Genomic DNA, 13,962 nt, shown 5'->3' with positions numbered 1-13,962 from the left:
GTGATTTTCTATTTTTGTAAAATTAATTTCAGTTTTATTGACCATCCTGTCATAAAACCCATGTTCAGGCTGGTTTTTAGCTGGTATTTGGCTCTGAGCACTATGGGACTTAACATCTGAGGCCATCAGTCCCCTAAAACTTAGAACTACTTAAACCTAACTAACCTAAGGACATCACACACATCCATGCCCGAGGCAGGATTCGAACCTGCAACCGTAGCGGTCGCGCGGATCCAGACTGAAGCGCCTAGAACCGCTCGGCCACACCGGCCGGCAGCTGGTATTTGAGCATTAGATTTCCTACTAGTATTTTTCAACAGTTTGGCAAATTTTTTCTCAAATCTATCCAGGATTTCACATCTCATGTTATGTAGCCAATCATTTACATGCATCCAAAAATCATTTTCATGCGTTGGATGTTGAAACTGTCCTTCAAATTTTTTTTTCAAAAAGAGGGAGGCAGAAGAGGCTTCTTCATTCGCCTTATCTTTTTTATTATACAGTTCTACTGTTCTGCTAGATATAACATGTCTCATTAGAGTTTTTTTAATGAATTGCTATTTATTGCACTGTTTGGCATTAATGTAACATTTCATGTAATTTGACATCATACATTGTTTATTAAAATCAATAGCACAGCTGCTGCTGCAGCCATGCTTAAGGTACTCAGGTTTCACCTGCCCAGGTATCCGAGGCTGCTACCAAATACGTGGATCTATCTTTCAAAATTTTAAAGACAGGTATGGCTATTGATTTTAATAAACAATGTGTTTTCTTTGGAAATTGTGCAGCTGATTTTCTTTCTCATTCTATTTCATCCAGACGCTAAGCTCTCTTCTCTATCAAACTCATGTCGACAAAATGTTAGACCTTAATCTTGCTTTCTTTTGTAAGTATTGTGAGGTAATCTGGAGGGCACCTTTATATCTGTGACAAAATGTCTGCAGTGTGTGTATTTGGGAACCTGGCCTCAGATAGTGATGCCACAATTAGAATTACAAACATCAGAGAAATGCTATCGTATTTGATTTGATTTTCCAGATTCTGAAAATAAATGCGGTAAGTACAGTCAAGAGATGCAGCTTTGTGATGGCAATTGCTGACATACAACCCAGTGTGAAAGTACAGTGCCAATCATAACATATCCTTCCAAATGACCAATAACATAGACTTCCTTGCTCTATGCAAGGCTTTAATGATGACGATACGGCGTTCACAACTGAATCCTTGCTGATTTTTTACTACAGCTCCGTCTGCGGTTTATGCTACTACATTGCTGTTGTGCCAGTCTGTAGCTCCTACACCATTATGACTACCTACACTCACTGCTACCAGAGACTGGTACTTTAAAATTTTGTGATTCGTCTATCTCTTGTATCGCTTCTCATCAATACTGTAATGTCAAGCAGTGCTTGAATAGTGTGGGATCGAGCTATTTCTCCTGCCAGCTCATTCCATGTGGTAGCCTTGGACAAATTGTGTTTCAGCATCATCATTTCCATGTCGTAACTACCTTAAAAAAATTGTGAAGTTAAATAGTTGCTGCAAATGATAAAAACTGTGATACCATTATGCCATGAGGATGCTGGGTAATACATGACAATTTTATCTGGTGCAAATCAGGTTTCAAGTAATTGAATGTACATAGTTTTAGGTCAAACATTTTATCAGACCATTTATTGCGATTTTTTTTTTTTTTTTTAATGGAAGTTGCTCTGTTTATTTTACGAATATGTCATTTTTAACAAGAAGCAATGTTTCAGGTGTCCAATGATGTCGACAGTTTCATTTTTGTGCACAATTTAAGTGCAGCCTGTGATCTCACACTCAGTTTAAGATCTCACATTTGTCTGTCAAAGTTAGAAACACTAATCAAAAATACCTGTCACATAATGGCAGTGCACACACTGCAAAAGTGGTTGCTATCTGAAGTGCATAATGGACACCTAGGACATAGCTTGCATTCAAACATTGGCACTTCATCGACAATATCTCCCAATCCAGTCAGATTGCAAGTAGTGATCACATCTCAGGTTGTCACCAGCAGCACCTGAGGATGACACCTGGGGCAGTCCTCAAAATATTGTGCATGAAAATTGAATCGTCAGTCAGGCCGGACACTTGAAAGTGTGCCTTCTATTTTGTGAATATCATTAAAAGTTATATTGAACTAGTTATGTGAGACTATTCGTGCCTTCATCAGGGGGGTGTTACGGCATCCTCCAGAAGCAGGCTGACGGAAATGGAAAACAGAATACAGGTGAGTTGTGGACTCGAAAGCACAGTAATCTATTTTTTTCTTCTCAGGTTCGCTGGGCCGATTTAGAAGAGAAGCGCGAACAGGAGAAGATGCGTGCCATTGGCTTTGTGGTCGGCCAGACCGATTGGGCACGAATGACAGATCCTACTTTTGGAGAGGGTGCACTGACGCAGACCAAGTACATTTAGAAGAGAGTAAGGTGGCCACTGCCAGTGCTACACTTGTAAATAAAACCCAAGTTTAGTATTGCTGCGTAGTTCCCAGCTGTTGGACAAACTGAAAGAATGTAGAATCAAGTGCTGTGCTGTTCTACACTCTCTGAGATGCTAAGGGTGGATTGCAAATCTTCCAGTATCTTTCCATTACTTTTTACGCGACCACTTTGGTCGAGGGTACCTGATTTTTTTTGCGGTTGAGCTCACAGCGGGATATTAAATAATTCATCTAGCGCTTTTCTGTTAGTGCAATGTCTCGATGTTTCGTATTTCTTGTACATGTGTTCCACTGATTGATTTGAGGAGATGACAAGGAAGAACAAAGCTGCAAAGTATTTTCCAAGTAAATGCAGGATGATCAAAAGACAGTTACTTGCTCCATGCAATTTTACCTTCTGTATAAGGTGTCCTCTTCTATTTCTAACAAAATGGAAAAAAATACTGCTTTTAATAAGCTAGTACAACATTCCTGTCATGTGCTTGGATTTTGATCAAGCCCTTTGAATTCAGAATAAAAGCATTATTTTTCATCATGTATTGACATGCCTTTTTAGGGCTTTTTATGATACCGGTTTAATTTTTTCACCTAACCTTATCAATTATTTAAAGCTGTTCATTTTGGCGGATTTGCACGTCTCATAACATTTAATCATTAGCACTTCCCTTTACTTACTTGCTTTATTTTCATGATGTCTAGAGCATTAATGAAATGCATCTTGCAAGATGCAGTCAGTTTAGTGCTTGTACAAAGTGAAAATTTACTTCTGTTTGTATTGTAATGTTGATGAAGAATAGAGTCTCTGCAGTTTTATGCTGTTTCTACTCTGAAATATACATGGCATCAATTTGTTGTTAGAACTATAATGTTTCTAAATAAATGTTGTGTGATCAGCTCAGTGTGATTTAAACAACCTGAACATACACAGTATGTGTCCATGGTGAATAAACCACGTACAATTATTGCATCACCTATATTCTGAATGTTGTACACTTATTCAACATTGTTGTTTTAATAACGTTGGATGTAGCTTTGCACAAGTTTCGTCATTCTCACTCAACGGGATGGAAATTTGAACAACTTGGAGGCACGATAAGATGTAATGAATAACTTATTAGAAATAGTGCAACTTGTATTTTTGTATTGCATGTAAATCATTTCATGTTTCAGTCTACCAAAAAAAAAAAAAGTGTAGTGCAATTTTCAAATATAATAAAGAAATGACACATTTCAAGAGAGTCTCTTCAATTTTTTTTAGACATTTCTGAATAATATTGAATATCATTTGTTTTCGATTATATTGTTAATTTGAAGCTATATAGAAAGCTTGTACATGACAATGAAAGTGACTACCTCTATTTTGCTAAGTGTTTGAGAACTCGGCTACTTTGCCATGTAAATATACATTCTCTTTAGTATCTCAAGCACCTTCAGTCATATTCTAACGACTTGTTTGTCTTTTAGTCTGTAGCCAAATAAGCTTCTACTGTGAATAAAATCCTGATGACATTCCTGTTATGAAATGGAGACATACTATTCAACAAACATTTCTTGCAGTTATTCATGATTATTATTTTTAATAGAAACTGTACCTAAAAAACGAGTATCGTACGTTTGTCATTGCTTGAAATGTGTAGCATATGGACAGATTTTAGCTGTCATACATTTGAGTTAGTGTAGTCTGTATGTTCCGCTTTTGTATCATGAGTTTTCCTCTGTAATCTGAGTGCTGTAATTTATTTGTTTCTCTTCACACGTGGCAAAGTTTCTCAGCTGTACAATTATGGCATTTATTAATTTTTGCTTTGCATTTTGTTGACCATGACATTGCTGTCGCGCCATCGTCGTGACTGTTAGCGTAAAAATTGTTTCATCGCACTGAATTTTTGCTTCATGTTGTGGTACACAATAGCCAATGTTATCTAAGTGCAGACTTCTTTTTCTTTCATAGATGTGCTTTTTTTTGGACATGACTAGTGTAAGCACAAAAATATAGTTCAAACGATAAAGAAAAGATTGTCATCCAACAGTTTAGTTTGGATCCTACCACTTCCGTGAGATGTTCTCGTGGTATTGACGTTTATTCTCTGAATATTATTCACAAAAAAATTAACAATTTTAAGTACCCCTCTCGCAAAAAGAATAAATAAATTAGTCTTCTGGCATATTTTGCATTTTCACTTCTCTTTTGGATGTTTCTGTGACTGACTGCTATATTAACAGTTTGCCTTGCTTGCTGATAAATGTTATGTGATATGAAGATATCAAGAAGATACTATATTTTATGTATGACATTTTATTCTGTATGTAAACCAGACACCAGAGTAAGCTTTGGTGTTTAAAATTGGAAATTAAAAAAAGTGTATTTTCTTCATTAGTATATGTTGTCAGATGAGCTCACTGTGTGGTCAAACCTGTTTTTAAAAGCTGTACACATGTTCAGATCATTTAATGTATTGACAAGTTATTCTTTGAGGAACCCAGAGAATCAGACAGAATATTTAAACTGAGTATCAGTGTGAATGTTTTGCGCCATCAAATTAAAAGTGTATGTGCAAAATGTTGAGTCTTAATTTGCAGTCATTGTGAGCTAATGGTATTCTACAAACTATCAACTGTTGCAAAACCAGTATATGTAAATGTTTGAAATAAGTGTGTGTGCGTGCATGTGTGTGTGTGTGTGTGTTTACTTTTTGCATCTTTGCTTGCTTTGGTTACTTTCATGACGTTGATCACAGAAACATAGCTACACATCCAGTTACCTTAGATAACTTGTACCTGCTTCCATAATGTTTCTCACCTGATTCTGAGCTGCATATGCAAATTGTCAAAGGTCTGGACTAAGTTACCGATTTACTGCCTTTTAGTAAAGTGCCATGGTAGTGCAGTTTGTGAATTGCTTATATGTGCTTAAGATCTATTATTGATTCCCCACTGAACCACACCAAATTGGAACCATTGGGAATTTTCATTTGTGACTTGATGTGAACAATGTATTATTTTGTTATTGTCTCGACTACTAGTCAGATTTGAAAACAGTGTTTGAACTAACGTGAAATGCTCTTTGTGCGTATGCTCTTATATCTGTTAAACACTGATTCAGATTGAACTTTACATAATTTGAACTGTATGTAGCACTTCACTTTTATGTATATATCAGAGAGCGTTTCATATTCTGAATTTTTTTAAAAGGGAGATGACAACATACATCTGGTTATCAATGCCCTTAATTTAATCAGTGGTTGATTTTTGTGAACTAGTAAACCTTTATTATGCACACAGTCTACTTTTTGATGAATTTGTTTTGATTTTATTTCTGCTCTGGAACAGGGTAGTGGTGAATCAGATAGACAGTTGTGCTGTATTTGTACCATTGTTACATTATTTTGCAGTTTATGTAATATTACGATGATTGAGTCCAATTTAGAAAGATTTAGGCATTGCGCTTAACCGTGCTGCAATGTGATTCATTGCCAGATTAATGCCTCACTACACAATGGTCATTATAAATGGAGGCTTGGCCAATAAAATATCGGTGAGGAAAATAAATGATTAGGATGTTGTTAGAAGAACCATTCTGGCATTTGTCAGAAATGTTTTAGGACAGAGCTGATTTGAATCCTCAAAGTGAATGAAACCACCAATTGGGAGGGGGATTTTGCTGCATGTTGGGATATATCATTATCCTCATTTAAAATCTGTTCCTGTCCACTGTTTACACTATAGAATGCACTGTTCTCAGTGATACACCTGAGAAATCATTATCACCCTAGTTGCCACCCCCATCATGGTACTACACATACCAATAGAGACAGAATATGTATGCAGATGCCTGTACATTACGAAAGTAATAGTTTAGGAATTTCCATGAATGCAGTACACGTAGTACTACTGTTGCTATACAGTAAGTAGCAGTAATACTTGATATTGTCATGTCTTTAGATTTAAATGTTCAGCTCGTATTATAAAGTTTCTCTGAAAGAACATGTTAGCATAATTAACAGCCGGAACCAATAGTCAGTCAATTTTGTAACAAAGTGTAAAGTGAATACTATAGGTAGTGCAGGAAAGAAATGTGGCAATTTCTAGAGCGAGTATCAAAAAATAGAGACATATACATCAGAATTTATAACATCACATTTTGTTGACATTTTATTTTCGCTTGCATGGGAAGTGTCTGCAAATGGGAAAGGATTTTTGTGCTGATAATAAAGGTCTTTTGTGTGGTTAAAATAATTTTTATGAAAAGTATATTTTGTGTGTATTGTTTTATGAATCACTTATTAAATTTATTGTGTCTTTGTATTGCTGTACATCCAATTATTTTGTCATTATTGTAATATCTGATAGCCCTTTTATTATGTCTCTGAAAGTGAGTGACTGTGTGGAATATTGGAAGGTGATGTAGGCACAAAGAGAAACCCATTCTAAACTTATAATATGATGTATATTCTTTATATTGGGAATAAATTGAAGAAGGCAGCTATGTATCTGAACAAAAGAAAGTGAAACCGTAAGGAGGTAGTCTCTATGTAAATATTGAAACTAAAATTGAAAAGTTGCTCTAATATTAACAAAATTTAATATCTAATTCAGTATTTAAGTTATTTTTGCTTGAATTCAGTGAAACATTTATTGAAAACAATTCATGAAATATGCAAGTATAAGCCACACAGAGGGTCCAAATGAACATAACTTTTGAAAAATATATGATCACTGTTCACTACTTAGAAATGAAAATATTCAGAACTTCATATGCAATTTTTGTGCTCATCACTGAAATTATTGTAATAGGTAGGGGGAGTGTGGTAAGAATGCACACGTCATATATATTTGGCTGTGAAATGACCAATTTTATTTCAAAACAATTGAAAATTTTGTTTGTGTGATCTAATAGCCTAATGTAATCAAGTTTATGAAAATTCAAATGTAATTACAAATTATTTATTTTAACAATTTTTAAAAGTTTTTATTTGCGCAGTCTTAACCATCTAGTTGGGTAAGGATGTTGGGCAAGACCGTGCAGTCTTTAAACCCTACCAATGATCACAAATACAAATAACGTCATGAGCCTTCATAAGACATGCCCCATCCCGCCATTTTTGACACCATCCACACTGAACCCAACAATCTTCATAACTCTCACAGCAACAGGCATAAAAGGTTTCTTCTTCTTTTTCTTTGTTTCTTCACATCCCAGTCAGCTCATCATTTCGATTTGATATATTTTGAGCCCTTTTAATATTCTTCTATTTCAAGCTTTCTGTTTTCCTTAAGCTTCTTATGTCTTTCTTTTGGCCTGTCTTCCTTTCCTTCAAGTTCTTGTTCCATTTTTGCTTTCCTTGCTTCCAGCGAAATTTTAATTAGTGAGCTGATACTATTTCAGACTTCTGTACATTTACATGCCATTTTTCAACTTTTCATTTTGGCAAGGGATGAATATCAAGAAGCTTATTTATTTCCTTCATTGTGTTATCTTTAGTCGTATTGTTAGTAGGAACTTCTGAAGAAACAGATTTTGTTTCCTGGTTTTGGATTACTTTGAGTGTTTTGCTGTTATTATTTTCATGTTTATGTTTCTCTTTTAGTTCATCTTGCCAACAATTTCAGCTCTAGTTAATCTTGACAGTGGACCCGGAATAATGAAATCTTTCATTTTAAATAATCTCCATCCTTTTGTCCTGTTTTCTTGAATTTTGTAAGTTGCAGAGCAAAAATGTTTTCATCAACACCTACAGGGAACAGTCAAGTCATTACAAATACAAACAATTGGATTGTTTTTTGCTTCTTCTTCTCTGGAGTAATTTGGCATGCTTTCAAAAATGGAAATGTTTTTTAATCACTGAAGAAGGATGGGAGGAATCTTCCTCAGTAAACACATTTAGGATGAATGGGTATACTCCAGTTTCCTCAGTAGTTGACACACTTGGTGCTTTTCTGATTATAACACTGATGTGTACCAGGTTCCGTATTGGTCACCCTCCATTTTTGCACCTCTGCTGATTGTGCAGTCTTCAGAGTACCAAAAAAACCATTGTTCAAAGTTTGTATTTTATGACTGGCATGGAGCAGCAGGCAAACCACAGTTACAAAATTTTCCCTTCAAAGGTTAACAGCCGAAAGACGTAGATAAGTAGTGTTATTATGTAGAAGTAATGAAACTGGGTCTGTCTCGCTTGGTTTTGTAGGATGAGCAAAGTGCTTCAGCTAGTCAACAGAAATGTCAGCAGCCATGTAGCCACTGTTAGAGATAAGAGGCAATGTTCTAAGTGCTTCAGTGTGAAGTTCCTGTTTCATGCACTTCCTGGCAAATGTCATGGCTGGTGTTATATAAATACATGAAACACTAAAGCAAACAACAGTACTAATATTTTGACCTCTTTCTGCTGAAGGCACCTTACAGACTCCTTTTTTTACCCTTTGGTGAAATTACTTTGGGTGCTTTGTTAGGCATTGTTGGTACTCCGCTTCATCAGAGTTAAGGATTCTGTGAGAAGGAACTTTCTTTTGTCCTTAAACAGATTTTAAATTGTAAAAAAAAATTATACTTATATTTTATTAAAGCCAATTGCCCTTCTCATACTACAGTTTTCTGGCTTTCTGAAGGACTGCCTGTCCCTTTTCGAAAACCCGTTGACCTACCCTTTTCGAGCAATTTTCCTTTCACTGTTTAATCACTGACTTACACCATTCTTCAGCAAACTGATAAGCAATTTGCACAATTTTCTTCCTTTTTGAATTGTAAAACTGAAAATTCATATCTATACATAAACTTGCCAGCTACCAGCTGTTCTTGCATTTCATCAGAAAAAAATCTTCTTGAACCTACCAAGAGAAACAGAGACATTTCTTGGAAGAAAAGGTGAAAAAACACACTACTCTTATTGAATAACACATCAACACTAAAACAAGGAGCAAAAAATTACTTTTTTATGGATTTCGTGTACAACATATAAAAAGTAACTTCAAATCTTACTTTCTAAAGATTGTTTTGAACAGTAAACTCCCCACTGCCAAAAGAGTTTGCAGTTTATTTCTTGCTTTCACAGTTTTCCTTTCTAACATGCATTTCATTTAGTATTTCTACAGGGGAAATTACATTTCTCTCAGTTTTCTGGTGTACTTGCCCATTACTGTATTGTGATACTAACAGTTTAAAGTATGCACAGGCTAAAAGTTTTTGGCACAATAAAAACAAACAGTGCATACACTGAGAGAGAGGGCATCCGAGACTATGCACTCCAAACGCTGTGCAGTCTTTGGAATGCTCAGTCTTAGCCAAACTCAGAGTGTGCAGTCTCAGCCACTCTCAACATAAAAAATGCAACCTCAAATTTTACTATTCTACATAAGTCATGTATTGCGATACATTACGTTATTCAATATCTAAGTATCTGCTCTACCGAGTGGAAATATTGGAAATTGTACTGAATTAATGTAATTGCTGTATTTTGCTACTGAGCCCAATGAAACTACTATAATGAACTGTTAGAAAAACATTTCGTTTCTGCTAAACATAGACAATGTCTGGAGTTAGCTTGTGTGATTTCAATCTTGTCAGGAGGGTTCCACTGACAGGCTGGTAGCATCAGGTGGCCAGTCGGGTTAGTTGACATAAAAGTATAGCTAGCGAACTCTTAATCAACTGTGCACTCTTATCTGACTTTGAACTACATCTGTGAAGCAATAGTAACAGCTGGCTAGCTATCTGCTCTTACAGCATAATGCGCAGCTTGCTATCTCGCCAGATGGGGAGGTGAACCATACTCGGATCGAAACCCCGTGGTGGATTAATGACTGTGGCTGGTGCACCGACCAGACTGAGTGTAGTCATTAGGTAGTTTCGCGCTCTCATTTAGGCAAATTCAGGGCTGGTCCCCACATTTCACCTCAGAAGATGTGATACGCACAGTTAAAATACGAGCTCACACAGAATGAAAGTTAAGACGATTGACAGTCTGGAGGATGCAAATGATTTCCCTCCCTTAGGTAACTGACAACTGCAGCAACAAGAATGGCATCCAGCCACAAAGTTAAATTCAATAAATTGCCAAAAGAGGCGTACAACAATGCCAGTACTAGTCATTAACAGCTGGCCAGCTGTTACGCAGGTGCAGCATTGTGCTTCAGCTTAGTAAAGGAATTGGTCAACAGAAGATTTGGAGAACTGAGCAGAAGCTGTGAGTGGCAAATGCAGTCGGTCCACTGTTTGGAAGAGCGTTTTGCCAGTTGTGATTGAAAGTTGGGTTTAATGCCTCTTCAAATGGAAGATGGATAACTGAGCTCTTTTTGGTGATCGATTACCCAACAGTTAATTGAGTACTACTCAATTTGTTCAAAACTCTGTAACTAACTCCCACGATCTGTTAATGACAAATGCTTGTTCACATGGCATCATTCGTATCAAAAAGACTTTTGTTAAAGTGTTTTGAGAGTGAGTGAACAGCTGATAAGGTTAACTGGAAGTGAGTGAATGTATTCATTTTAGTGGGCAATTCATATTATGAACGATGGTACCATATCGAGTGATATGGAAGGGTTGTTTTGGTATTGCACATTACAGCAGTTCTGGAATTATTCTCAGGATGATGATGTGGAGCATCAGCATCTGGGTACTGCTGCTCTGTCAGAATCACAGCACAGCACAACCTGGCCGCCGTGAGGAGTCTGGGGTGAGTTTACTCACCTCATGCTTTAAGCATCAGCCTTTTGCCCTTTGCATTATATGAGTAATCACTATGTTATCTCTGTAACTCATTCAAAGAACTACAAACTTTTATTCTAACAGCTGCAGAACTTTTTCTTTCTTTTCAAGTGACAGTTGGTGTTTATGAAAATTAATCTGCATCTCATCACAACTTAATCATTAAAAGCTGGAATGCCATCGTACTTTAATGGCTAGTATTAATAGCTTTCTTACTCGCATGGTTCCGGAATGAGCATGTGTATTAAATACTAGAAGTTGCATTGTATGTAGGGAGGTTCTACACCCTGAAGCAAGTGGCATGAGTGCCAAAGTACCATTGGACCCCTTATTGTCACCGAGCGAGGTGGCGCAGTAGTTAGCCACTGGACTCGCATTCGGGAGGACGACGGTTCAATCCTGCGTCCGGCCATACTGATTTAGGTTTCCTGTGATTTCCCTAAATCACTCCAGGATGGTTCCTCTGAAAGGGCACGGCCGACTTCCTTCCCTAATCCGATGAGACCGATGACCACGCTGTCTGGTCTCCTTCCCCAAACCAACCAACCAACCAACCGTATTGTTGAGCTGTGCTGAAAGTGAAAGTAGTTTCCAGGTCGTGCCAGGAATATGGCCGACTGCCATACGCTACCTTCTTTAACACTTTTCAGGGGATACCAATTTTACTGGTGGTTTTTAGTGGGCTATGAGTAATTTTTCTGTATTTTACCCCACTGAAATCTGCAAACCACATACAATAAAAAATTCTCACCCTGTAAAGGGCAAGGTGATTGTTTACAACAGTTAACAGATGTTAGTTGAAGAGTGCAGGATACAGTTTATATTATACATTAATAAGCTATAACACTATTACCAATGCCTGTTGCAAGACTGAATTCCACCTGGTGATGTTTTGGGCTTGTGATGCAGGAAAGTATATAAGTGGAGTCAAGATGAATGGGGAATCGGTCTAAAGGTGATACGAGCCACGGACATAAGTCACTGTTACAAAGAGCAGATTGATACAACCTGTCACCTTAGGAATGGAGAAACTTTTTGTGTACTACTGCCATGAGCACACGTGGAAAGTCTCTAGAGGATGGTGGAACCACAAGTAGACAACAAGGTGCCAGATGGCGACGTCGCATCCAAAACTTGGAGGTTGGGGGCTGTTCCTACTGCACTTTTCTAATTACACTGCCCCGTCTATAGCACTGCAACACTCTGACTATTGCACCTTTCACACCAATTCACCAGTTGCACCTTTCCTACTGCACCGGTGCAGGTATTACTACACCAGTCTGGCTATTAGACTTACACGACCATGCTGTTCAAGCCTTAGTACCATTCTGACTGCACTGGCACACCTTCAGTGTTGGGCAACAATGCCTCAATGGCAGATTCAGTTTTACGTTTTATTCGTGATATCCGTAGGTTAGTTAGGTTTAGGTAGTTCTAAGTTCTAGGGGACTGATGACCTCAGAAGTTAAGTCCCATAGTGCTCAGAGCCATTTTTTTCAACATTTTCACTGCAGAGTTGGCTGCCATCTATCGCCCTCTTGATCACATCCGCTCCTGCTCTGTGCTATCAAGGAGACAATGAATGTGTGGTGGTCACTTATGCGAGCCACTCGCAGGGGATCTGTTGTCCTTTCCCAGCTCTGCATTGGCCATACGTGGCTAACACATGGTTACCTCCTCCGTTGCGAGGACCCACCTTGGTGTCGCTGTGGCTCCCTTCTGACAGTCGTGCACATCTTGCTTGAGTGCCTAATTTTAGCCACTCTGCGGCAGACTTTTAACCTTCCCAGCACCCTACCTTTGGTATCGGGCGACAATGCCTCAACAGCAGATTCAGTTTTACATTTTATTCGTGTGTGTGTGGGGGGGTTATCGTACCATCTAAGGGTGGACGCTTGACCTTCTCTCCAAGGCCTCCACCCTCCTTCCATTTTAGCTCTGTCACCATTTCTTTGCATTTGTTTTTTTCCATTCATGTGTTCATCTCCCCTTGTAATCTGGGGTGGACATTATAATGTGTTGCAGAGTTGCTGGCTCATCCTCTTTTATTCTTGTGATCAGTCAGCCCATACCATCTGCTTTATGGTTTTAATACCTTCTTCTGCTTTTCCTTATGGTGTATGTTTTCCCTGTTTTTTGTTCGTGCCATTCGTTATCTCATTAGTTGTGGTTCCGCATTCCTTTTCCCCGATTTACTTTTCCAAATGTACTTTGGGAGTGATTTTACCCTGAGCGTTGTTTGCGTCGGGAACAAGGGACTGGTGACCCTGCAGTTTGGTCTCTTTATCCCTCAAACCAACGAACCAACCTTAAAACCTTGCTCGGAACATACTTGTCTAGGGGAAATTGAACGATGCATTTGAATTTTTTTTCCATTTGTTCTCCCCATCTTTGTCCTCATCAAGGAATATTTGGTGCTGACTGATGAGATATTCTGAAATTCATATCCTGTCACCCTTGCTGAGCAAGTATATCTTCCTACCTTTCTTAACATTCCTTGTTGGACCCGTCGTCATAGATTCTGTCGCAGTCTTATGATCTCTGATACCTTCCTCTACGTTAACTGATTCGATAAGGTCAGGTCTGTTTGTTGTCAGGAGGTCTAAGACATTGCACCCACGACTTGGTTCTCTAACTATCTGCCCAAGGTAATTTTCGGACAAGTCTCTGGCACCAGTTTTGATGACATAACACCCCCAATGTTTACCTGGCAAGTTGAAGTCACCCCCTATTTCAGCGGCATGATCAGGAAAATTACTAATGATATTCTGCAAGCTCTGTCTGA

The 13,962-nt window shown here is 37.9% G+C and overlaps 1 protein-coding gene across 8 annotated transcripts in view; it reads left to right on the top strand.

The window, feature by feature from the left end:
• The window catches only part of LOC126210040 (YLP motif-containing protein 1-like), a 392,244-nt gene that overhangs the window by 281,177 nt on the left and 97,105 nt on the right, over positions 1-13,962 (top strand). For 4 of the 8 annotated variants that reach the window (XM_049939145.1, XM_049939142.1, XM_049939143.1 and 1 more), the window contains one exon: positions 2,308-3,707. The exons of 3 other annotated variants lie outside the window; for them this stretch is intronic. In XM_049939145.1, coding sequence (XP_049795102.1) covers positions 2,308-2,448 — 141 coding nt within the window. In that variant the 3' untranslated portion in view covers positions 2,449-3,707. Of the gene's footprint in view, positions 1-2,307; positions 3,708-13,962 lie in introns of those variants that run through there. One more of the 8 variants, XM_049939146.1, reaches the window with a different exon arrangement.

The sequence above is a fragment of the Schistocerca nitens genome, chromosome 10 (assembly GCF_023898315.1).
Source record: "Schistocerca nitens isolate TAMUIC-IGC-003100 chromosome 10, iqSchNite1.1, whole genome shotgun sequence".
NCBI classification, from domain to species: domain Eukaryota; kingdom Metazoa; phylum Arthropoda; class Insecta; order Orthoptera; family Acrididae; genus Schistocerca; species Schistocerca nitens.
This window is presented reverse-complemented; position numbering and strand designations above follow the sequence as displayed.